At 30.8% G+C, this 24,493-nt stretch overlaps 1 protein-coding gene across 1 annotated transcript in view; it reads left to right on the top strand.

Moving 5' to 3' along the window:
• The window catches only part of LOC106645770 (U3 small nucleolar RNA-associated protein 15 homolog), a 194,316-nt gene that overhangs the window by 83,516 nt on the left and 86,307 nt on the right, over positions 1-24,493 (top strand). Inside the window, exon 2 of the mRNA XM_089594983.1 lies at positions 5,458-6,040. Coding sequence (XP_089451109.1) covers positions 5,458-6,040 — 583 coding nt within the window. The remainder of the gene's footprint in view (positions 1-5,457; positions 6,041-24,493) is intronic.

Below are 24,493 nucleotides of genomic sequence, written 5' to 3'. Positions count from 1 at the left end.
TAAAAAAAACCCATAAATACAGCTAAGTTTTTAGCTGTTATTTTAAAAGCTATATCAACAGCTTTCTACTCAGGTAATCCATCTCTACAGTCTCTAGAGATACACTTTTTGATTTTTTAAGAACTCAACAGAATTTTAAAAATCATATTATCTGACAGTTACCTATACTATATAGTGAACAGTTTCCAAAGAGATTTGAACCCCGGACATTCTGCACTAGTTGAGGCCCTTACCCACTTTGCTACGAACAAGCCCAATATATGAAACTCGATTGCTGCATCTTATGGTGTAGTTCGTAACTTATTTTTATGTAAATTCTTATTGAATGTGTATTAATTCATTTGGTTTACTTATTAATTATGTAAATAAAAAACTTTTAAGTAAATTATTTTATTTAATTAATAAAATTCAGAATAATTTTGTTTGAGATGTTTCTTGGAAACTTGAAAATTAGTATACTTTAGCAGAGTACCTTTTCAATATATTAACAAATATTAATTTCTATATATTTAATTTTTTAATTTTACAGTAAATAAATAACTGCTTACACAATTTTTTATATTTTACCAAAATTTTCATAAATTAAGAAAATCTTTTTTGTACTTTACAAATACGATGATTAATTGTTATTATGTTTTATTCTTTTACGATTTTTTCATTCGTGATTTAAGTTACTTTTTGACATAAGGACGTTCTTCACATAGTTAGTGGGGGAAAAGTTCAGAGAAGTGAGAGGAAAGCTAATGGGAACAGTAAAGCTAGCACTTGTTTTACTCATGTGTGTGTACTCACATTTGTGCTTTTACGCACACTTCCTCTCCTCCTTCTAAATTCATTTAAAAACCAACGTATAGGTATATTTGAAAATTCGATAGGTTTGTTATTATATTATCTAAATGTAATCTTTGATACCTAAAAAATTGGAAGATTCCTACAAATCATATAAATATTATTTAACATGATTTTTTCAGAAGGTTACATATTAAATATCAATTTTTTCAAATGTAACATATATAATATAATGGTACAGTCAAAAGCTGTACTACAAGATGGTTTTTTAATAACATTTTTAGTATTAAATATGTACTAGCAATAAGTGTGGTATTGTATGTGATAGATGTGAGCGTGATGTCACAGATCTTATCAGCGTAAGCAGTAGGAAGTTGATCTAATATCATCCGAAGATTCGATGAAAGTGCACAGTCTTGTACTAGCCAGCCTATACATTGTTTTTATTGCATCGTCCCGTAACATATTGTTTATAATCGTTAATTCATTAAATATTAATTAAAGTTATACCCAATTAACGTAGGTATACTAATTTCCACGATAATTGCACCACCTTCAAACACAATATTGTTTGATACAAGGTATTTTTATACTTGAAATTTGTATTGTTTGCCATAAAATTTTGTAGAAGTATAACTGCATACTTGGATACCCAAGCACACACTGTCCACTTGTTTTTTTTTTTTTTTTTTTTTTTCCTTTCTTTTGTAAAGGAAACTTATTATTGTAAGATAAAAAAATTAAGTAATAATGCATCGCCATTTGGTGGTAAATTGATTATTTCCAGTGACGATTTCAGGCAAACACTTCTAGTGGTCAAGCATGGGTGTAAAACCAACATAATAAACGATGTTAAAAAATATTGATAGCTTATGGATGAACTTTAAAATTCAAAAATTGAAAAATAACAAGCTTTGCAAAAAAAAATGTGTTCCGTTGTTAATGAAGATTGAAAATAGAACAATCAAATTATTTCGTATTCCTAAGAGATTGAAAATTGATAACAATTGTAAACAAATTTATAAAGAAAAAGAGAGTAATTATATGACTGATACAAATTAGTTTGAATAACTCAACATAAAACATTTTATATTCAAAGCAACGAAATTCAAAAATCCATCGAATTCTAACACTCCATCCGACAATTTAAGCGTAATTATTTATTTTCGTGTGTGTACGTGCTATTATATTGCACCCTTACATGCGAGGAACTTTTTCTATGCCAAGCAAGTTTAACTTTTTGTTAAAATTTATACTTGATACTATAGAGCTCGAAGCACAGATGGGTGACGGTCGTGAGAGGTTGGAAAGGAGTAAAGGTCGAGTTATATCTTTAGGTCTACTTATGTATCGTACATCGTGTATCTACTTATTTGTACTGAAATCTGAATTGTAGTTTTGATTTGGTCCAGGGAAATACGTAAATCCCCATAGACTTCTGTATCTAACTTAATACACTACATGTTGATGTCGATGTAGTGTAGCCTTACAAAATTGTACTTGTATCACTTTTACATTAACATCTATTAATAAATTGAATTTCATCAAAAACTGAACCGTGGTACGCGTATTGATAGTACCACCTTACAGTATCAAGCCCTTGTACTCTGATGTTGATGAGTACACTTACATATTAATAATTTCTTGGTTTTTATTAGTTATGTACATGTATTGTTCTGCTGATATAAATTATTTTAATATTTGAAATTCTAATGAATACTGCAAATAAAACGTAATTAAAAAATTTTAAATATTCAATAAATATATTTTAATCGTTTGCAATGTATTGTATTGTATTAAGATTCCAACGTATACCCTTGCAGGGTTTTTATGTATATTATATCCTTAACCTCTACCTTCCTTATTCTTTTTCCGTGAATACCATCCTCTATTTTTCCAAGTATGCGAGTCTTTTATGTAGGCCCTTTGGAGAGTTTCCTTTTAGACGACTCGGTCATCCATTCTAGTGGGTACTATTTACAGGGCGCAGCGATTGTCTCAAACACACCCCAGCTATTATCAAGTTTAACGGAAAGATATTTTCCAATAAACCATCTAACTCATTGTACCGACCTTTTTATAACCAACAGTGACTTCACCTGATGAGCTGGCCAGGTGTTGGCTTTCCTTCGAAAAGAGAGCCTCTAGAGGTCCAAACATCACCAGAAAAATCGATTGTTTGTTTGTTAATTCGGATAAGTGGTGTTCGGCATCCTGGATACTCATTCCATTGAAAAAGCCGGAGAAAAAATCTCAATATTTTTTGACGGGATTTGAACCCATGACCCCTAGAGTATCTCCCTAGGAGGATAGCACGCTAACTACTAAGCTATCGAATCTCTTAATCGTTCGCAATATATTATAGATATTAATGTAGCTGCTCTGGAAAATGATGCTTTACTATAGTTTCAATAATTATAGTTAATTAGAGAAACGTATGTATTAAAGCAAAAAATAATTTCATTTCTCAGACGAATTAGTTTTTTAAGCTTGACAGATTACTTGAGTATTACCATCTTCTTTCTCTGAATTTTAATTGACTTTTTGCTTATTTCTCTGTAACCTTTTTATTTAGTAATTTATTTAACATACTTGCATATATTTTATAAGTCGTACAGGTTAATTTTGCACCTCCAAAGTTATTCAGCTTCTCTATTTCATCTCCTTTATAAATTAGGCACATCACACCCTTTCTCCAGTGTACTGGTATCCTTTTTTTCCCATCCTTTCATCAGTTGCTTTCATATCACTGTACATACTTATTTTGGCATATTTTTTTATAATTCGTTTTCTAGTTTATCTTCTTTTGGTGCTTTCGTTTGTTTTAACCTTGGTATCAGCCTCTCGAACTCGTCTTTGTTTTATTGTTCCTTATCCGCTGCGCTTTTGTATACTTTTAAATTTTCTCTCTTGCCTCTTATATCATCACAACTTTTTCGCCTTCACTACCTAACTTTTTCATAAAATTACCTTTCTTTGATATCGGTTTTATTATTCACGCCTTTTTTTTTTCCTTAATTTATTCATATAATTCCAGGTTTGTCTTTCTGATGTTGCATTTCTTGGATTTTTTTGTTTCCTTATCTCTACCTTTTTTTCCTTCATAGTTTGAATATTTTTCTCAGCCTTTCCTGTCCTGTATTCTCTGTCATACTACGTTCTTTCTGCTAACTTCCAACTAATTTCCAATTTTTTAACTGTTTTTTATTTTCAGGCACTGATTCTTCTACTATAGCTTTTATTTTTTCTATCTTTTCTCTACCTTGCCTTCATTCCAATTTTAGTTTTTGCATTATTACTACTGTTAGTCGATCAATTCTTATAACCATTTCCTTCTTGATGTTTCCTTCTCTTTCTCCTTTCTATTATTTCTCCTTCTATTGTTTTCGTAACATACTGCATGTGGTATGTAATCTGACTCTATTCTTTGTTCTATCTTTAGTTTTTTTATGTGATCGAAGGCTTCTTGACTACTTATAATATAGTCTATTACTGACTTACCTCTTCTGCCAACGTATGTACAGTCTACTTCTTCCCATTTTTGTCTAGTAAATATATATCATCCTTCTATTATTTTATTCATTTATTTTTTTCCTTTCTTACTTATTGTTTCATCTTTTAATTTCTTTTTTTTGACCTCGTTATTTTCATCCCTTAAAATAGTCAATAACGTGACGTATCAAAATTTTGATAAAGGCAGCCGCTTCGTTGGAGAAGTATTGTAATTTAACGTCAGAATGAATTACTCATATGTGACCGTATTACTATAAGTAGAGCCATAAAAAATTAATAAATTTACTCTACAAGGTCTTATACATAAGAGTTTTTAGTGTTCATTACTGTATTTTTGTATTTTTAATTTATATTACAAAATTTTTGTGTTAGTCTCTGTTTTTGACTCTCATGATAGCATAAAATGGTCATAAAATTCTAACTGTAAATATCCTTTTCCAAATTCAGTTGCGACTGCATGAACTGCCCTGGTAAGACATTCAGCATACGTATAATGTGCTCTTGAGTTAGTACTCATACTACCTAAAAACTTTTGTGCCTGAAATCTTGTACCAAAATAAAATTTCTTTCTACAGCTTATTTCACGAAAAACGTGGAGAAACATTATTTGGCAATTATAAGCCCGAAAGTTCTTATTCAAATATTTTTATTATATAATTTTGTAATATTATTAATTTTTCAAATTTTTCCATGAACACAATTCGTATCACAAGTTTTGATCAACCTCCAACATGATTATTACTAATCAACCGAGTAAAAGTGATTCTTTGCATACACAATCTGATTATGCAAAGCTCAGCTAAGCACATTAAATGCAGAAAAGTGGTGTTATTCAGCAGTGATAGTTGAGGATATTAATATTAATGGTAAATTTACCTGATGCTAAATAACTATTAGAACCTTTATGGTAACGACTATTGTAGTGATGAACCTTTTTTAATCAATTACTTTTTTAACTATTTAATCAATTATGTGCAGTTGACTCTGTACCAAATAAAAGTTATAATTTTACAAAGTTCAAGATGTTTGATTTTAGTAGCTCAGAGTTATACGCAAATCATAGAAACATCTTCATGTATCTCTTAAAATATTTATCTACAGAAGCATGTTGTGCTTATTTTGAAAAGTAACCACAAATTCTATTACTATTTACAGATACCAGTCCTCGTTAAAGAATTCGGACCAATCGATTACATAGATTTTTCCCCTGTCGAAACTCATCGTTTTGCAGTTACATGTTCTTGTCGAGTGCAAATTTATAATTCTATTACCAAGTTAGCTACTAAAAATTTAAATCGATTCAAAGAAGTTGCATATGGAGGTACTTTTCGACGAGATGGGCGCTTATTATGTATAGGAGGAAGTGAAGCTCTTATTAAACTATTTGATGTTGACACAAAAAATCTTTTAAGAATATTTAGTGGACATACAGCACCAGTTCATAGAACTTTTTTTACTGTGGATGAACAACACATTGTTTCATTCTCGGATGACAAGTCTTCTGCATTTTGGGATATTCCCAGTGAAAAAAAAATTATTTCTTTTGAAGATCACGTTGACTACGTAAGAGCTGGACATGTCAGTCCAGTTTCACCTAATATCTATTTATCTGGTAGTTATGACGGTATTGTAAATATGTACGATACCAGATTAAGTAAGAAAGTACTTAGTGTCAATCATAATGGACCTATTGAGAGTGTCTTATTTTTACCAAGTGGAGGAATATTCTTGTCAGCAGGTATGTTTTATTATATGTTTAATGTTAACCCAATGTAGAAAAAATTTTTCTGTCGCATGTTTAGTAGTCGGAACTATTATAAAAAGTTCGTAATCGTAATTTTAGACTGATATATGGGCAGTGTAACACAGATACATATTTTCATATCATTGAAATTAAGGATAACCGTATATCACTTTAGATGCACGAAATTTTTATCTTAGTCCCTCGTAGGATCGGCTACTCCTGTACGATAGAGGGGCTAATCATTTGATCCTCCCAAAACGTTTTAAAAAAATACTCTTGGTTCTCTAAGTTATCACTCCAGCCCTTTCAGACACCTTTCCAGTCCTCTTCGTCCTCCAATAAGTACTTTATACAATCAAGACTCTTAATCAACCGGTAGCAGGGTCGGATGAACAATTTTGCCGCTCTACGCTAACCACCAGCTACCATCCTCTGTAAGGGTAGAGATTTTTTAAAATATGTGCCTTTATTCCACTTTTAATTGGAATCAATCAACTAGTAAATAGGAATTTCACATTAAAAGTAAGAATCTTTTAATTTTAAAAATAATTTATTTTGAATAAAAAGACGTATCTTTTTCTTAAATCATTTTTTTTTTTTTTTTAGTTTATAAATTAAAAAATCTTTTTCAGAGCTTTTTTTTTAACTTTTCAATAAGTATATCATCATTTAACGAAAGCGTTAGTTCTGTTTCAATACAGAGAAGGGATAAATCGTTTAATTGGTCTTGAGTTTGAGATGATCTTAAAAAATTATGTACCCTTTTCATGACGGAAAATGACCTTTCCCCCGTGCAATTGGCCATCATCATACTTAAAAATATTGTTTAGGATATATTCATACGAGAGTGAATTATATATTCATATAAAGCTGTGATAATCCATTATCCATGAACATTGTATGTAACTCTTCGAAGAAAATTTCCTGAATATTCAGTAAAATTAAATGTGATGGTAAACGTTGGCATTCGAAGAAAAAATTATTTTTTTCAAAATCATTTGGATAGTTAGGAATTAGACTGTGCACTTTTTGTTCAATATCTTTAATTTAGAGCTAACGGGTTCGATTAAGCTCCCCATTTTCCGATTAAATCAAGAAAAAGTGAGGTACATAAAATCCATTCGGTCAATGGGTTGACTTCTAAAAATCTAGCTTTCAACACCAGAGTAAATGCCTGCTATATTGCCAGCATTATTATAGCATTTCCCACAAAAATGAGTAATATCTATATCGTAGAGTGCGTGGTGGCTCAGTCGACTAGGTCGTGGATTGGCACGTGGGAGACCGTGGTTCGATTCTCGGCGAGTGCAACTTTCCGGGTAAGTACCTCTGTGATTTTTTACATGTGCTTTTTCACCACGCAATGCTCCTCGAGGAGGATTTAGGCGACCTTCTCGCAGCAAAAATTGCCTAATTTTTCCCTACCCCCTCCCAGTAATGAAAGGGCCTCCCATCCCTTTCCCTGTCCCTTTCCTAACTGCTAAGTGCCCATAGTTGTGCCCTTATTAAAGGAGCCGAACGTAGAGCACTATAAAAATGAAAAAAAAAAAAAAATCTATATCGTATTTTTTAAACTCCTCTAAGATCGCTTTAAATAGTTCTAATCCAGTGTGATGACAATTGGGAATAAACTTGAAAACCTTTAAATAGGACTTAGATCTACTAAAGTGATAAAGTAATAATAAAGTGTACCTATAGTTGAACCTAAGCTCCATCTTCTGTCCAAAATGTAGATATGAAAACTGCTTCTCCTCGTTTGTGTCTCACACTGGACGAGTCGTCTAAATGTTCAAATCCCGGCTATGCAGTTTTTTTCAATTGTAACCATGTTACAAGATCGTTTCTTTACTGACATAAACCTTAAAAAAAATGTTTAAAACTGTTGTTAAATTATTTATCATTTACTGAAGAATAAAAATTTGCTTCTATGATTTACACAAATATTAGAAAATGAATTTAATTTATTAATGGGAAAGTAGTAACGTGATTAATTAAATTTATCGATATTTTTCCTCCATGATGAGTTTTAGCGAGGTACTTAATTTTGCAGTTAAAACTACTGGTTTGTAAAAAAATTGTCGTCCGTAGTAATTAAAAAAAAGTTTTACCTCCAGCAGTCCTTGAACCTGAAATCTCTTTCTTGGTAACGCGCTTTTCTGTCCTCATTAATTTTTTAATATTTGTGTATATCATAGAGCAGGTGTAGTCAAAAAAATCATAAAAAAGTTTAAATGAGCAATTGAAAAAAGGACGTCACTGAGACCTTAGTAGTGGAACTGGTAACGCACTTTCCTGGCTAAAAAGAGACCCAGGTTTTAGACCTGGTCGAGATGACACTTTTTCAATTGCTACGTATGACAATTTTTTACCTGATAATAAGGTGGATTATGATCAGAAATAAAATATGTTATGGCTAGGTTTCTACATCCAACTTTTTTGGATTTGTCTGTCAGTGTGTTTGAAGCAGTATGTTTTGCTTTTTTCTTTACTTCATTTTAATCATCGTTTAAATCGCCGTACTCACCATCAGAAATTATTGCGTACAGAAAACGTAAGGTGTTAGGAAAAATAGCTGAACATTTCACGAAATACTTGAGGAGTCAATGTGGTCCACAGACACATAATAAGAATGGATAGCTTACTTAGGCCTAGCTGCTGAAGTTCAGGTAAAAAAAGATAAAGAAACGAGCATGGGTATCTGTTTTTCTTCAGTCTTACGCACACTCTACATGTGCAAGAAATACAGATATTCACACCCGATGTAGAGTGCATAAAAGTTTAGGGAAAGACAAATATTCATGTTTGGTTCTCTATTGAGTAGCGTCGGAGAGTACGAGATAATTTGAGCAACAGGCAAAGCCTTGGCAACCACGCTACGATTTCCTTCACATTCGCATACTAAACTGTTAAAATAGTAAAAAGTAAACTATTTTTATCAGTACGTCTGATGTAATTTGGTTTAACATAGTCTCTTCAATCTTATTCTACAACTTTACCGACAAAGATGGACTATGAAGTCAATGGAATAACAAAAAGAATAAACCTGTATCAAAAATTGCTCAGTTTATCATTTTTCAGACTTATGCTTCAGAAAATATGGTCTTATCGTTAAATAATTTTTGAGCCAGATTTTTCTAGCGTGATTTTGTGACATAATCCGGAGCTCAAGAAAAAAAATCAAAATCAAGATGACAAACAATTGTAATATAATCTTATTTTTTATTTTTCTAACCATGTGCAATAAGTAAGAGACGCACTCATGTAGTTAGATGATTAACGTTTTGTGCAATAAAAGAGCTATAAACAATTAATCATACAACAAAACAATAGCGTCAAAATAATTTGATCGAAAACTTAAACCGTTTTTAGCGTGTTTTTGATGAAAAAGCTGTGAATCCACGCCTTATTCAACTCAGCGATCTAAGTAATTTATGATTATACATTGATAATGAATTTTTTAAGTGGAAGTATGTTGAAGAAACATTTCATAAAAATTCAAGTAACTTGCCATTGTTCTTATGGTTTTCGTACTTCGAAGATAACCATCGATCGTTAAAATGACCTAGTTATTAAAAAACCTACTTAAAGTATTTGGATTTTCTTAATTTATAACTTGACATCGTCATGAAAGATAGCCTAATAAATAACTCACTACGGTGTTTAAATGCGTTTAACTACAAAAAATTTTATGTAAAAGTTTTGTTTTAAAGAAACATTCCAATTGCATGATTAGCCAACAGAATAAAGCATTAAGAATTATACAATGAAGTAGATAGATAAATCAAAAAATGTAACTAAATCAAATAACAATCAAACTGTAGTGGTTTTACCTTATAAAAATAGAGGCTAAAGTGAGGAAAAAAGGGTATCTAAAAACTTAAAGGGGTGAGAGATGCGTGAGTAATTTAACCTAATCAAAAAAAGGTAAACTTGAATAATTTCACTTTATATTGAAGGAGGCTAAAGTAAGACCAAAGGGTTGTAAAGAAAGTAGTGCTGAGCTGTGAAAATATGGTGTTATTTGATAAATTGAACCTAAAGAAACAGCAGGTAATCTGTGATAGTTTGACCTAATAATGTCAGGACCTTATTAATACTGAGGGGTATTGTAAAAATAAGGGGGGTGGAGGTGGAACTAAAAAGGGTTATTTGAAAAATTTAACTAAATTGAACTACGAACAAACAAAACATATTTTACCTTGTACTCATAACAGACCGAGAGGAACTAAGAAGATATAAGGGTGGCTGAAAAAGAAAAAAAAGGGTGATAAAGAAAAGGTGAACAAATATTGAACCCACTAAATATAACTGGATAATTAAGAAAATTTATCTTGTTTCAAAAGCTGGTAAAGAGGGGTTAAGAAAAAAAATCTGAAATGATACCCTAAAATTACAATATCTTACAAGTACAATTATTTTTATATAGTTCATAGTTACGTGTTCCAATGTATTTTTGTGATCCAACATATATCTTCCTATATTATATAGTGATTTTGGAGGATCCTTCCACATGACCCCCTTTCCACCCCTCCTCCTCGGCCCCACTTTAGTCCCCCCTCAGCCCCACCTCTAAATAAGGTAAAATTCTATCAGTTTTAACTATATTTTTATTAGGTTAAATTTTTGTTTAGCCCCCTCCTCCTCTGCGCCCCTCCAGTCCCCTCATAATTTTATAAGAAAATAAGCCTCCCTTGCTATTTAAAAGAACTCTCTTTAGCCTTCCATCAGCATCATCTCTAAATGAAGTAAAACTATATCAGTAATCATGTCATTTTTAATTTAATTAGTTTTTGTACCCCTACTCTCAGCTTTCCTTACACTTTTTAAGGAAACCTCTCAGCCTTCTCACAATTTTTAAACAGCCACTATTCACCCTTAGTTATCCACGTTACTATCTCTTTTTCGAATGTAATAATTATTTTAGCTGTATAATTTGTTAGCATACTGTCAGTTTTTACTTATTTTTATGAGGTTGAATTTTTGTTTAGTCCTTTTCCGCCCCCTCTAATAACTGTATAATCCGATAACCGGATAATCCAACACAATTTTAAAGAACTTCCTCCAGTCACACTTCAGCCGCATCTATAAATAAGGTTACATTATATCAGTTTTTATCTCATTTCTAGTTATATGACTATTCGCACCTTCTGTCCCAGCTATCCTTACGGTTTTAAGATAGCTTCTAATTTCTAGCACATTAGTACATTTCCACACTACCGTTGAGGTAGTGCTATGGTGCGTTGGTTATTTTTTCTTAAATTTTCTAAAAGTTTATTAGTTGCATAATTGTGATTATATTATTATACTTAATCAATAACAACAAATAAACTTATAGAATATTTAACTTACTTGTAGCCCTATTTACCACGAAAAGGTAGAAATCACATTTATTGAAATATGTCAAATAATTCGCATCGTCATGAAACAGTTTTTAAAAGATGATTTAATTTATTTATTATTTAAATAAACTGTTAAAAAATATATCAGACAATTTGATACTTTTGCTAACGTTAAGAAATTAAATTTTTTTTATATACTTTAGATTAGTTAACGTCAAAAATTTCTTTCTAAACAATATTTTCTATTTTTAAATTATTATCATGTTCTATTTTAACATAAATATCATTTTTATTTTTGCACCTCGAAAATGCGATGCATAATTGACCGTGCGAAAACAGTGGTTTTATATATATAATCCAACATTATTAAAACCTTGACCTTGAGATTTATTGATAGTTATTAAAAATGCTAAGACTAAAGAAAACTATTTTCTGTATGAAATAAAAGGTAATGATGATGAATTTTCTGCATTAAAAACTATTTTTAGTAAAAAAACTTTTGTTCCAATTTTTTCTCCAGTTATAATTTTTGCTTCAATATTGTATTGAAATATTTTTTTAATTTGTTATTTTGTACAGTTACACAAGCCATCAACTATACTTGAATTGCGTATCAACATAAAAATTGCTTAGGGAATTGGGAACAATTTCTTAAGGGAAAATTCGTCTTATATCAACGTAATTTTAACCCAATAAATATTGGATTGACCCTTCAACTGACTCCCACCATCTCTTCACTTCTCCTGACACAATTCTTTTGTGTGTTATGTAACTCATTACGAAAGTGAACTACCTTAACTATGACTGAAACTTGGAGGATTCGTACTTTGATATAAAACGAATCACCTCTCAAAATTGAAAATCACTTCACTAGGCAAAATTTTGTCAAAACAAGTTGCTGGAAAATTCATGTTCAACATGCATGTACATGGAGACCATTGAACTTTGATCAATTATGTTGTGACATCTTCTTAAATATACCTTAACTCTTATCATAAAACGAGGTACAGATAGAAGAAATCATTAGCTTTAAAATACCGCAAAGAAAAATAGGACTTACCAGGCAATATTATTAAATATTTAATTGAGAAGGTGACCGTGTTTGCAATCAGAAAAAATGATCTGTCTGTCGTGTACTAACAGATGCTCGACATTTGCGCGCAAAATTTAAATGACGAATGATGTGGTTGATATTAAATATGGAAAGCAATGTTTTTTTTATTGACTACTTTATTTTATTTTTATCTGATAAATTAGTGTATCATTAAAAAAAAGTCTTACGTATTTTATCGACAATATAGAGTTTAAATAAAAATTAACAGAAAAGGCTATGAAGCAGATCCGAATGCAGTCTTTTTGGATAGTAACGTATGTATCATTTTGAGTACCTCGAGCAAAGCAAAATTTCTTTGTTCAACGAAATTTTACTATCTACCTTATTTTAACCTACATACACGACAACGTACTTAATGTTGAGTACATCTCTACGAAAATTCATTTAATAAATATCCATCTGATTAAGACCTCGTACGGGGCCCCGCCTAAATACGGCACCATCGTCATGAGCCACCTTAATGCACTTTTATTGTCTGCGTTAAAATAAGTACACTTTTTAAAAGTTATTTTTTAACCCTCACTGTACTTATCGGTATCTTATCTCATTAGTTATAAGAAAATTATTCAAATATTTATGCAAAAAAAATTAATCAAAATTTAAGTACAAAAGTACAGTTAAATCAAAAATCTCTTTTCAAACAATGTTTCATAGAACTCAATCATTGTCACCTACATTGTACTTTTGTACTAGCGATGGAGACAGACCTACTCCGTACCTAATATCATATCATGGATATCATGGACGGCAATCCAAGAAATTATTGTGATTGCAAAGACATAGGTCACATAAAGTTCTATCGACTATTTCGAAAGCTTTCTTTGCAATCAACATTATTTAGTTTAGGTTGATGAAATAAAAGATACTGTCATTACAATAGTTGATCTTCACTTAATAGGTTTTTTCGAAATGTTATGGCTGTTTCAGTATCACAGTACCTTCTTTAGACTTTTTATAGCTATTTCATAATTAATTTTTTCAACCATATTATCTATAATAGAAGGATTATAGTTATTATTATACATTTTTTATTTAATGATATTTTATTCTTAATTCTCATTTTCAGAGTTTAAAGGTATGGAGAGAATTCTAGAGATGTAACTTTAGGAGGGGGACATTTTATGTGAATGTGAGTGAATTGAATCATTATGTGTTGTAGTGTCTGTGTGGGTGGGTTTATGAAAAATACTGTATTCAAGTTGATCATTCACTCTTTGTATTGTTGAATCGAAAAAACTAATTTTCTTATTGTTTTCTTATTCTATTCTTAATTCAACATTTTTTTGTAATAAGTAAATGTGTTTAAAAAATGTATCTAACTGTCTATTTGTGTCAGTCAGACAACAAACTACATCATCTACGTAACAGTACCAAAACAATAATTTACGACTAAAATTTATTTTTATAATATTTCTTTCCAAATGGTTCATAAAAATTTCGGCTAAAAGTGGGCTCATATGATCACCCATTGTTAAGTCGTCTGCAACATATTAAAATGTAGATTGAAAGAGCACAAAAATACTTATGAAAAGAGTTTAGATACTTCCAGTTATTCGAACCTTTTAATAGAATGTAAACACATTTATAATAAAAATTTCAAAAATTTGCACACATGTAATAAACGCAAGATATTATATTTATTAGAATCATTAGAGATTGATGAATGGAAAAATTCTGACATTTTATTGGATGATATGTTAAGTCTTCATTGTTTACTTTTGTTAAATATGTATTGTATTTAATTGCACTTAGGTTGACTCTGTAAAGTATGTAATTTTCCGTTGTGGAAATTTGACAATAAGTGTGTATATTTTGAATATAAGTGTAGTATATCGTTTAGTCTTGTTGAACACACGTCTGAAGAAAATACTCTGATATCGAAACGACTGTCATGTTTCTAAAAAATGAATAGAGTGAAAATCGACTATTTTATTGACAGTTTTTTTTATTTAATCGACCCAATACGGATCTTCATCAAGTGATGACCAATAATATCATATATCATTTAGTTTACATTTTCAACATGTTAAATAACCTTTTTTTTAATTCCGAGCAACTCGTCCTGTTATTGGATTATATTTTCATAAACCAGTCTGCGAGAGAAGCGATGGGGCTACATGATAATGATGATGACGATGTTGATTATAATGACAATATTTATAGTAGTGATCATTATTACTTTTCTTACTCCGCAAGAATACGACAGAGAAGTACTCACTAGCTTTTGGCCCTTGACTTTTTTTTAAGTGAGCTGGATCGCCAGGGCGCACCTGTTTATAAGGAGCAGTCTACCTCTTACATGTCTGTAGACACTCCTAAAATTAGTTTATTATGTTAGCACACCTCGTTTTCTTTTCAGGTATCCAGCTGTTCGTGGGTTAAACTATAATACAATATGTTCACGTGACTGGAGCCGTGACGAGTACATGGGAATACAATTTCATAAAATGCATCGGAGTGTGTATTATTATTCATTTTTACTCTGCATCCAACATTATTAATGTTTAAGGATAATAATGTATTCATCAGATTTTAAGTGCAGTTCAAATATTTTCTTAAAGTCTTACGTGTATTTTTAACTTAATATGGAACCAGCAATTGATTTCTTACGTAGAAATGTTACTGTCTCAACTTACTATTGAGAAGGTTAATTGAATTTCCAATGGGTTAAATTTTACGAGTAAAAACAGGATAATTACCCTACTTAGGGGGAAGCTCGTCATCTCCTCAACATCATACAACTTTATAAGAAACCACACAATAGAACATTATATCATACAAAATTCACTTATTTCATGGTGGTCCAGTGGAAAATTAGGGGAAAGAGGTGGCTGTATACGTTGCTCAAAGGGAACTTATGCGGAAATTATTTGAAAAAAAATCTTATTATGAGGACAAAATTAAGCTGATGTGGACATTCCGCATAACTTTCTGATGTCATTAGTATATACCTCAAAAGCACGTAAAATCCGCATATCACCTTTTGTTAACATGTATTTGTGAGCTTAACGTTTTCTTTTAACTTAAGACTTTGGATGGTTAGGAGTTGTGTTGAATAAAATTTGAAAATCAGATACAAGTTGATGCAGAAAAATTAACTGTAGTTTTAATAACAATACACAATATTCAAAATTCTTATTATCTAAATCAACAATTATGTCGGTTTGGATACTTAAAGCTCACAAAAACAATTATATATTGTAAAATTTTTTGTGCGAAAATTTTAACCGCTCGTCCTTAATTAACTAGAATATGTGGACAAAGCAAGGCAAAAGAAGTAATGACAGTTTAGCTGTATTTTGTTACCATTCTCAATATAAACTAGATTATTAAGTTAGTATTCTATTTTTTTTGTATGTTCATCATAATACTGCTCGTCATCGTTATGTGATCTGTTAGAATTTTTTATTGTGCTACAGATCTATTAAAATCTAGATTATTGTTCATGTTTTAGTTTAGTTATTTTTAAATTATTGAATCATTATCATTTGTTAAAAAATAATTCGGTCGGAAACTCTTCGCACTATGTATAGAGTTGTTGTATTTGCGAATACATTGTTGTGCTATGATCGACTTTGGTATATTGTTTTGATGTTGTACTTTACTGTAGTAACGGAGCTTGAAAATTATTGAATCTCGTATTGTTTATATACATGTCTCACGAGTCCTGCAGATAACTTTTACATGTTTATGTATATTTTTGAAGTAAATAATAGGTGAAATCATTAATGATATTGGCTATACACAAATATTAGAAGTTAATCTAATTTTATCAATGGGTGAGTATAAACGCAAATGCGAGTGATTGAGACACGTCCCATCCAATAAATTGTCATAAGTAACATTAAAAAAAAAAAGTGTCACCTTGACCAGGCCACGAACCTGTACCTCTTTTATGTTGGAAAAGTACGTCATAAAATTTATCACCAAGGTCTTGGCGACTTCCTCTTCTCGATTTCTACACTTAAATTTTTGGCGATTTTTTAATCGACGCTTGTTGATATAATATTCACAAACAGTGAAAATTGATCTAATTTTATCGATGGGTAAGTTTTGATAAGAGTAATTAAATTTTGGACACGTCTCATTAAATACGAGTTTGCCCAGGCAACTAATTTTTTAATTCGGGATTTCTTCTAATAACTACAAGGTTTTATTAAAGTACCTATTTCAAATAAATCTTGAAACCAATCTAAGGCAGCTCCTTCCAAGCATACCTTAAACGCTTCTGGAAACTGTGGTTCTTTGATATTTAAACTTTAGTGTATTTTTTTCTGTTCTACTGAATAGTGATATTATTTCTTGTACTCATTGACCGGAACATGTTCAGAATAAAAAAAAAAAAACTGGTTCTTAAAATAATTTTTCTACGTTTTTGGCACATATCCTTAAAAGTTTAAAAGCAGAAAGTCTTGGCTGAGAGCAGTGGTTCTATGAAAGTAAAAACAAATTTTGATTAAATAATCCTGAAAAGATAATAGATAAGCTCATGTGCCGTCGTAGATACTGCGCATGCATGCGCTAAATATTATAAAAAAAGGTTTTTTGAGATATTTTTGGTACTCTAATAGAAGCCCCCGTCTGTCTATATAGTAGGTGTTCAAGTGCTCGGAGCCTAGTTCACTAACTTTCTTAGCCTTCTCACAATGTGAGAAAATGCTTTCTAACATTTGAAAAACTTTGTTGGAAGAAAAAAAAGTCGCAAAAACGTGGTAAATACTCCTAAAAGATGTCTTGCAGATGTTTAATTAGTTTTCCCTCTTCTAAGAAAGCGTTAGTGATTGTCTTGTCAATTCAATTCAATGTCGATAGAATTTAACATAATCTAACCTAGTTTGTGCTAGTTAAATTCTACTGACATATGATCCCTGGAAAGCGTCTTCTCAATTAGTAAGAATTAAAGACATCCTAATGCCTTTATAAACTTGGGTTGTGCGTCATTTTCAAAGGAATCCTGAGTAGAATATTGATAAAGCTCTTTTCAGAAAATGGCGTCAAGATCCTGAGGACACTCGCATGATTACGATCAAAACTAATTCAGAACATACGGGAGTACGAAGAAAACAGAAGTTTTCGTTCTAAAAATTAGTCATGATTGACCTTCTAAAGTCTAATAAAAGCTGTTGACTAACTCCTCCCAGAATATTGTGGTCCTTTTATACTCCTCGTTCTTCTAAAGAGACAAACGTATCCGGTATGTGCATTGGAATTCCGGGGGTAAAATTTTTGCTAAGACTCCAGGTAAAGACTCCCTTAAGCCCCACCTACCTCACATTGTAAGTTGCCCCGCCCCCCTTGGCTCACCTCTGATACTTTCCATGGCAGTTGTAAAAATCAAATTATAAATTATAGATTATGAATAAATCATAAAAATACCAAAAAATGTACAGTAAAATAATCATGTAAGTGATTACTTCATTAATATGATACATTTGTGTTAGTTCTAGAAACTAATATTGGTGTTAAAATTTTTTTCTTTTTTTGTAAGTAATGACATGTCTAATACGAAAGTAAAATTTGTAATGAATGTACTTGATATAAAGAATACTCTGAAGGAGGGCGATGTGAAAAAGAAAATTAATAAGAAATATCTCATTTGATCGTGTGTAGAGAGCAATTTCATAAGTATAAGAGTTGTATGTGACTGTTTACGAGAACAAAACATTTTTTTAATTTTTAAATGTAAAAAAATGTTTTTCCATTATATTTTTGCACTGGTTTATTTAATTTTAAAATTAGTTTTTATAAATACATTATTTGAATTCTTCCATCTTAAAAGCAATGTATAAAGTTGACCGGAATAAAATAAGGTTTTTTTATAATAAAATCCTGATTGATCAAGACTTTGGTCCTGTGATTCATAAATTGTCATAGAAAAATCGGGAACCAAAGGAAATTGTTTATATAATAAAAACGGTAAAGGTAATTTTTTACCTGTATTAAATGTGATACTTGGTATGAAAACTTTATTGCCTAATTTTTTTCCAGTTGTTATTTTTATTTTTTTGTTATATTTAAATAACTTAGCTATTTGGAATCCAGTTCGATTGCACAAACCACCAAATATACTTAAGTGTCTTATAAACATAACAATTGCACCTTATTTCAAATTTAAAATATGTGGTAATGAGCCTTCATATCATTATGTCAGTTAATTATAATCAGTACTATTTTTTTCCATTCATTCCTTTAAAATTTTCCATGTTGATTCAAAAGTATGTAAAGCAGGGGCCAACGTGCATCTGAAAAGAAATAAATCACCTACAATTTGCTCGTAGTTGTAGCACAATGACCAACTATGATTCATGCACACACATGCTAGCCTATGATAACCGAAAAAGAAAAAATAATATTAGTCCATATTTAAATAAGTCCAAACCTTTTTTTAAATGGTAATAAACGCAAATCTTTAACTGAAAACAGCCGCACTGAGATATAATGCTAGAATAAATTAGAGTCAATATATATACATACACATTAAGATCAAATGAAAATAATATTAAGTGCTAGTATTATTACATACTCAAGACACAGCGACAACCCATACATGCTACACCTGTAGTAAACAACAGCCATGTATAACATACAGAAGTGTTAACTACGGTAGGTCTAGCAGATAACGTTATTAACTTTCAAGGAATTATCTCATTTTTGCCGTTCATGTTATCAGACGCATGATGTAACGAGTAACCCCTTTTTATTGCACTAATGATTTTATAAATAAACTGCTATAGCCTAATTTAGCAACTGGTTTAATTTTGTAATTTTTTCAAATGTAAAGAAAAACAGGGAAGTCGTGACCCTTATTCCTTTTCCAGACTCAGATATTTTGAGAGAAAGTCCGCATACCTGCCTCCAACACGGGTAATAGAATTTATCATTCGCCGAGGCATGCATGCTGATTTTCCCTTCGATTACTATCACTGAAAAACGTGTTGACCGAATTTTTACCCAAAAATTCTGAATTAATTATCAGATGAATTAAAATGAGTCAAAGCTACTCGTAAATCTAATTATGTTAACTCGTAATTTGTAACAGGTGCAGTACTGTTATCTTCATCATTATCTCTACTATTACAACTATCGTCATTATTATGATTGTTATTATTATTATTATTATTATTATTATTATCATAATTATTATTGTTATTGCTATTATCGTTATTACTATCACTATTATTATTATTATTATTATTATTATTATTATTATTATTATTATTATCATTATTATTATTATTATTATAATCAACATTATAATCATGAGTTATTATAGCACCGTTACTACTGTTTAAGTATTAATGCTAATTAATATACCGTAACACACTGACCGTTTATTCACCCGAGCATTTAATCAAAATATTGAGCGATTTTCACTGCTATTTTTGCATCAAGTTCAATTGAATAAGCGAACAGTGTTTAGTATTAGTTAATATTAATAATATACTATCTTAATGTTAATAGTAGGTTACAATGAAATTCTGTAACATTTTGATGTAAAAGAAAAAAGAAGGGCAGGAGTAAGTGAATTACGTACTCTTCTTTTGACGCATGTACGAGAGCCAATCATACGTGAGAAGTGTCAATTCCTGAGTGGCTAAACTAGAGTAGCTCTAGCCACTTCCATTTTTGGCTATTATCAATTTTCCAAGATTTTTCCGCGGCAAGCTTTTTTGCATCATTTTCGAGTCTGGGCTCAACCAAGGCTTGCTATTTCCTATATAAAGGCCGAAAGACACCGAAAACGCACAGTCTTAAATTTTACCCTCAAATGGTGGACTGGGTATTTCGCCTTTCCTATCGCACGGTCTTCTACGATCGCCGTTTAATCTCGTCATTGGACATCTCGTGCCAGCTCATTGCGTGTAAAGTTATTTTTCAAAAAGAGAATAAATTTAAGTGTTTAAAAATTGTTAAGTCGTTGTAACTGAATTTTTTTCTTTTTTTCCGACGCGAGCATAGCATCTAGAGTTTACACCATCACTCGTGATAGTACTGGTACCCTCTAGATCATGGGAATAAATAGCAGGTGTTTTTCTTACGTAAAATCTAGGATAATCATTTTTACTTGTGATGGTATTGGTGGCTGCTATACCGGTCGTGGATTCAAACTACAATTTGCACGCTACGTCAACTCCAGAGCAATTACCTCTACTTGTGGCAGTAATGGTATCTTCTAGATCATGAAACGGAACATCCTTAGTTCACCGGTGCAAGTAAGCGCGTTGCAATTAAATGCATCGCGATACAGGAGAACAGTTATCCTGAGCCGCTAACACTTGATTCCCTTCGCTTGAAAATATTCTTACCCCTTTTTCGAGTATCTTACAGCGTATTTTCAACTATTCTCTAGCCTCGCGTCCTGCCTACGTGCCCAGTATAAGTCTCAAGTTAGTAAGCGCAAACTTAGACTCGAATAATACATATGTATAATTGTAAATATGTATATATTGTGAATATATGTTAAACAATATTACGTATTATTAAGAAATGTATGCTATTGAGGGTTTCGATGAGAAAAAAAAAATATATATATATATATTATCATATGTGCTACTACAACCTTTATATCTTGCATAATCTATACTCTAATACGTATGTTCAATTCTTACAATCAAACTTATAATTTTGTTGTTCAAGATGTAAGATGATTTATTGTGAGTTGTTAAAATTACCCAGTTAAGGTCATTATCTATACCATCATAAACTTCCTATTTTTTTTTCAAACTTTATCAATTTTTACCTCATCAGGAATATTAAATTTATTTTGGTTTATATGTATGGTTTTATTGTTCCATGTATAATCTTTATCAACAACGAATAAAATCCTTTATTTATGCAATTTATCAATAACGAAGAAAATTCTTTATTTATGCAACGCGTATTATATTTAATTTTTGACACTTAAAAGTTTTTCCATAGGATTGAATATTTTTTAGTATTGGTAATTCTTCAGGTTTTACACCAATGCTTGACCACTGGAAGTATTTGCCTAAAATCTATTCTAGTCCAAACCATAGCAATAATTTTTTTTTATCAACAAAATATAACAAATTAATGTTTCGAACAAAAATATAATTTTTAGGTTATCAATAAAACGTAATTTTTTTGCAGTTTGAATTATTACATTAAACAGTTTTTTTCATCACTATTGAACTTAACAAAAAAACGTTTTGATGTGCTTCTAAATTTATAACTGTTTTTTTATTATCCTTAGAAATTATTGATTGACTTTATTGTGGTAGTCCATAATATTTTCATATTTAAAAAAAAATATATTTTTTTTTTTTTTTAAATTATCTTTTATTAATATTTTTTTTTAAATCTTAAAATTATAATTGTCTAGATTTTCCATAAATTTTTGCCATAAATATCTTTTAACATTAAAAACCACACAAAAAATTATTTCAATTGATATGGCAGCATAATGTTACATGCTTCTAAATATTACGATTTTGGGAATCGTGTTCTACTAAACCAAAAGCAATAGCAGCACCGTTATATATATTATAAAGCATTTTGTCTACTGTTTTTAACATTTCAAAGCATGCTGCTTCATTAAAGCGATTTAAAATTAGTTAAAGAGAAAAAATGCTCTGAAGCCTCAAGGAACACTATGTTAAGTCGATCCATCGTTAAATTATTTCGAACTCTTTTCCATTTCACCCAAATTTTTGTTACTAACTTAATATAATAGTATTCTGAAATATTAGCATAGCAAATTTTTTTGCCAAACAATCTATTTTATTTTATTTTATTTGAACCAACCCGTCAAAGCTGTCTCCAAGCTTTTTATAGCTTCTAATATATTGTTTTCTTTGAATACTATTTTTTGTTTATCTGCACTACGTACTGGTAAGTTAAATACCGAATGATTTCGTCCACAAAGAGGACATTTCTTCAACCGCCATTCTGCTTCCATGGGGCTTAATAAACAACCATCTACACACTCTGATATTTCGTTTAAAATTTCTATATCATTCTTATCAACGTTTGTACGAGTTTTTGTTATTTTAGAAAATGTTCTATCTCCTCCTTTGTAAATATTATTAAAAATATTCTTCATACTTCAAATATATGCCCAATATTTAACATTAATGTGGCAGTTATAGCAGTACAACAAAATTTTTTGATAGGGTTGCGATATCCCATGCCGTATACTTATTATTTATCTTTTCGAAATACAGAGTTTAGTTGTAAAATTATAAAAAGTAAAAGCGCGATCTCTAAACGTCGAGCAGTACTCCTGCTTCTGCAATCGCGTGACACATAACTCACTTCTTTTGAAACTAACTACCGTTACAAAACTCGAACTACGCGTGGAACCTCTAAACAATCTTATAAAGCGATCATCTTACAATATGAGTTCGCACTAGTACATCAAAGAATGTGAAGAATGAACAATTTCAACATTCTTTACTGCATATTTCCATAAGAAATATCATACGCAATTTTGACAGCAACTTGTACTTAGTGTAAAATCTAAGAAATCAACAGTTTTAATCATTATTTACTATGTAATTATTGCACCATGACTGTGCTCGGGTCAATTGGAAGTAGTTAGGATAAGCTCTGATTGGTCATTCGGATCCCCAACCTGACGTGTCCTCCTTCAAATCAAGAGTATAAAAACTCCATGCACACACGAATATTCGCCTTTTCTCTTTCATCAAGTGTTCTAAAGTAACTTTACAGGTTGAAGAGTGAGTTCTGTTGCGTCTTTTAAGCGAATGTAATACTCAATTCGGTGATTAAGCTGCGTAGTGGAAGCGTACATTTCGAGCAAATGTAAGACTTAGTTCGGTGACTATGGTGTGTAAGAAGAGCTCGAGAAAACCAGGCCACTGTAGACTCGTCTAAAAAGTGAATCAAAGAGGAACGAAAAAGAAAAGGCCGTCGTCTTGGGTTCTAACCTTAATTGTCTAGTTATTATCATCGCCACAAGTACTCTTGTGTAGGATTAGGATCCATCGTTGCGGTCCACTTTGTAAGATCTTGCGACTGTGTGCGTGCAAGTAGTGGTTTACCAACGGTCACAGAAGTTAAGTAAACTATGAAGAACAATAAATTAATATACCATTGTAAATGCGAATCTGAAACTGTATAATTTATACTGTTTGTAAAATCAATTATTATCAGCCTTACAAAATCCATTAAATTATCAGATAGACACAATTTGGTTGTCGATTAAATTTATTTTCTTAATAAAAATATCTCAGTTACTAAACTATATGAAATATTTCAAGATTTAAAATTCTATTGAATGAAAGATAATTCTTATTTGAATGAATAAATTGATTACTAAGAAAATTTTCAATAGATAACGTATGACAACGACTTTTACAAGGACGTGAAATAAAAAAAAGACGAATAAAATACGCTAATACTGCATTACGTAAGATATAAATTCAAACAGTAGGCCAACGCGGGATCAGCGTACGACACATCAACACCACTTTATACATAATGCTCGGTAAAACCTGACACCATAACGCCGAGTCAACGATTTAAAAGAAAAGCATACTGTACGTAAGAGTAAATAAGGCCTTTGGTGAATTTCAGATTATGAGATTACTATTCTATTCAAGTAAATGCATGTTTTTTTTTTCTATCCAAGTAATTGTAGTTTTTAATTCAATCGTAAGAAATAGTTCATACATAGTCAATTCGTTTCAAGATGTTCAATTTAAATCAGATTAAAAAAACTAAATAAAGCAATATTGAGATCAACTCAACCTATGTTACTGCGACGACAAGTATAGTCACATATAGTCACAGTGTAGGGTAGTTGACACATCTCTTACTGTGGAAACTAGGTTTAAAATTATTACGATACAAGTCACAAACAAGTATAAATCACGGTCAAATTACTTTTGATGAAGTATCTAGTATCAATGGATATTTACTTTTTTTTTATTTTTATAAAAACTACTGAAAATTAAGTTTTTTTCATCGGAGCATTGTAAATAAACCTATACTGTAACTGTATGTATATTA

This window comes from Copidosoma floridanum, unplaced genomic scaffold (assembly GCF_036245765.1).
Source record: "Copidosoma floridanum isolate Cflo_tuat_1 unplaced genomic scaffold, Cflo_Japanese_pri ptg000022l, whole genome shotgun sequence".
In the NCBI taxonomy this organism is placed as follows: domain Eukaryota; kingdom Metazoa; phylum Arthropoda; class Insecta; order Hymenoptera; family Encyrtidae; genus Copidosoma; species Copidosoma floridanum.
The sequence above is the reverse complement of the archived record's forward strand: the minus strand, read 5'-3'. Positions and strand labels throughout refer to the sequence as shown.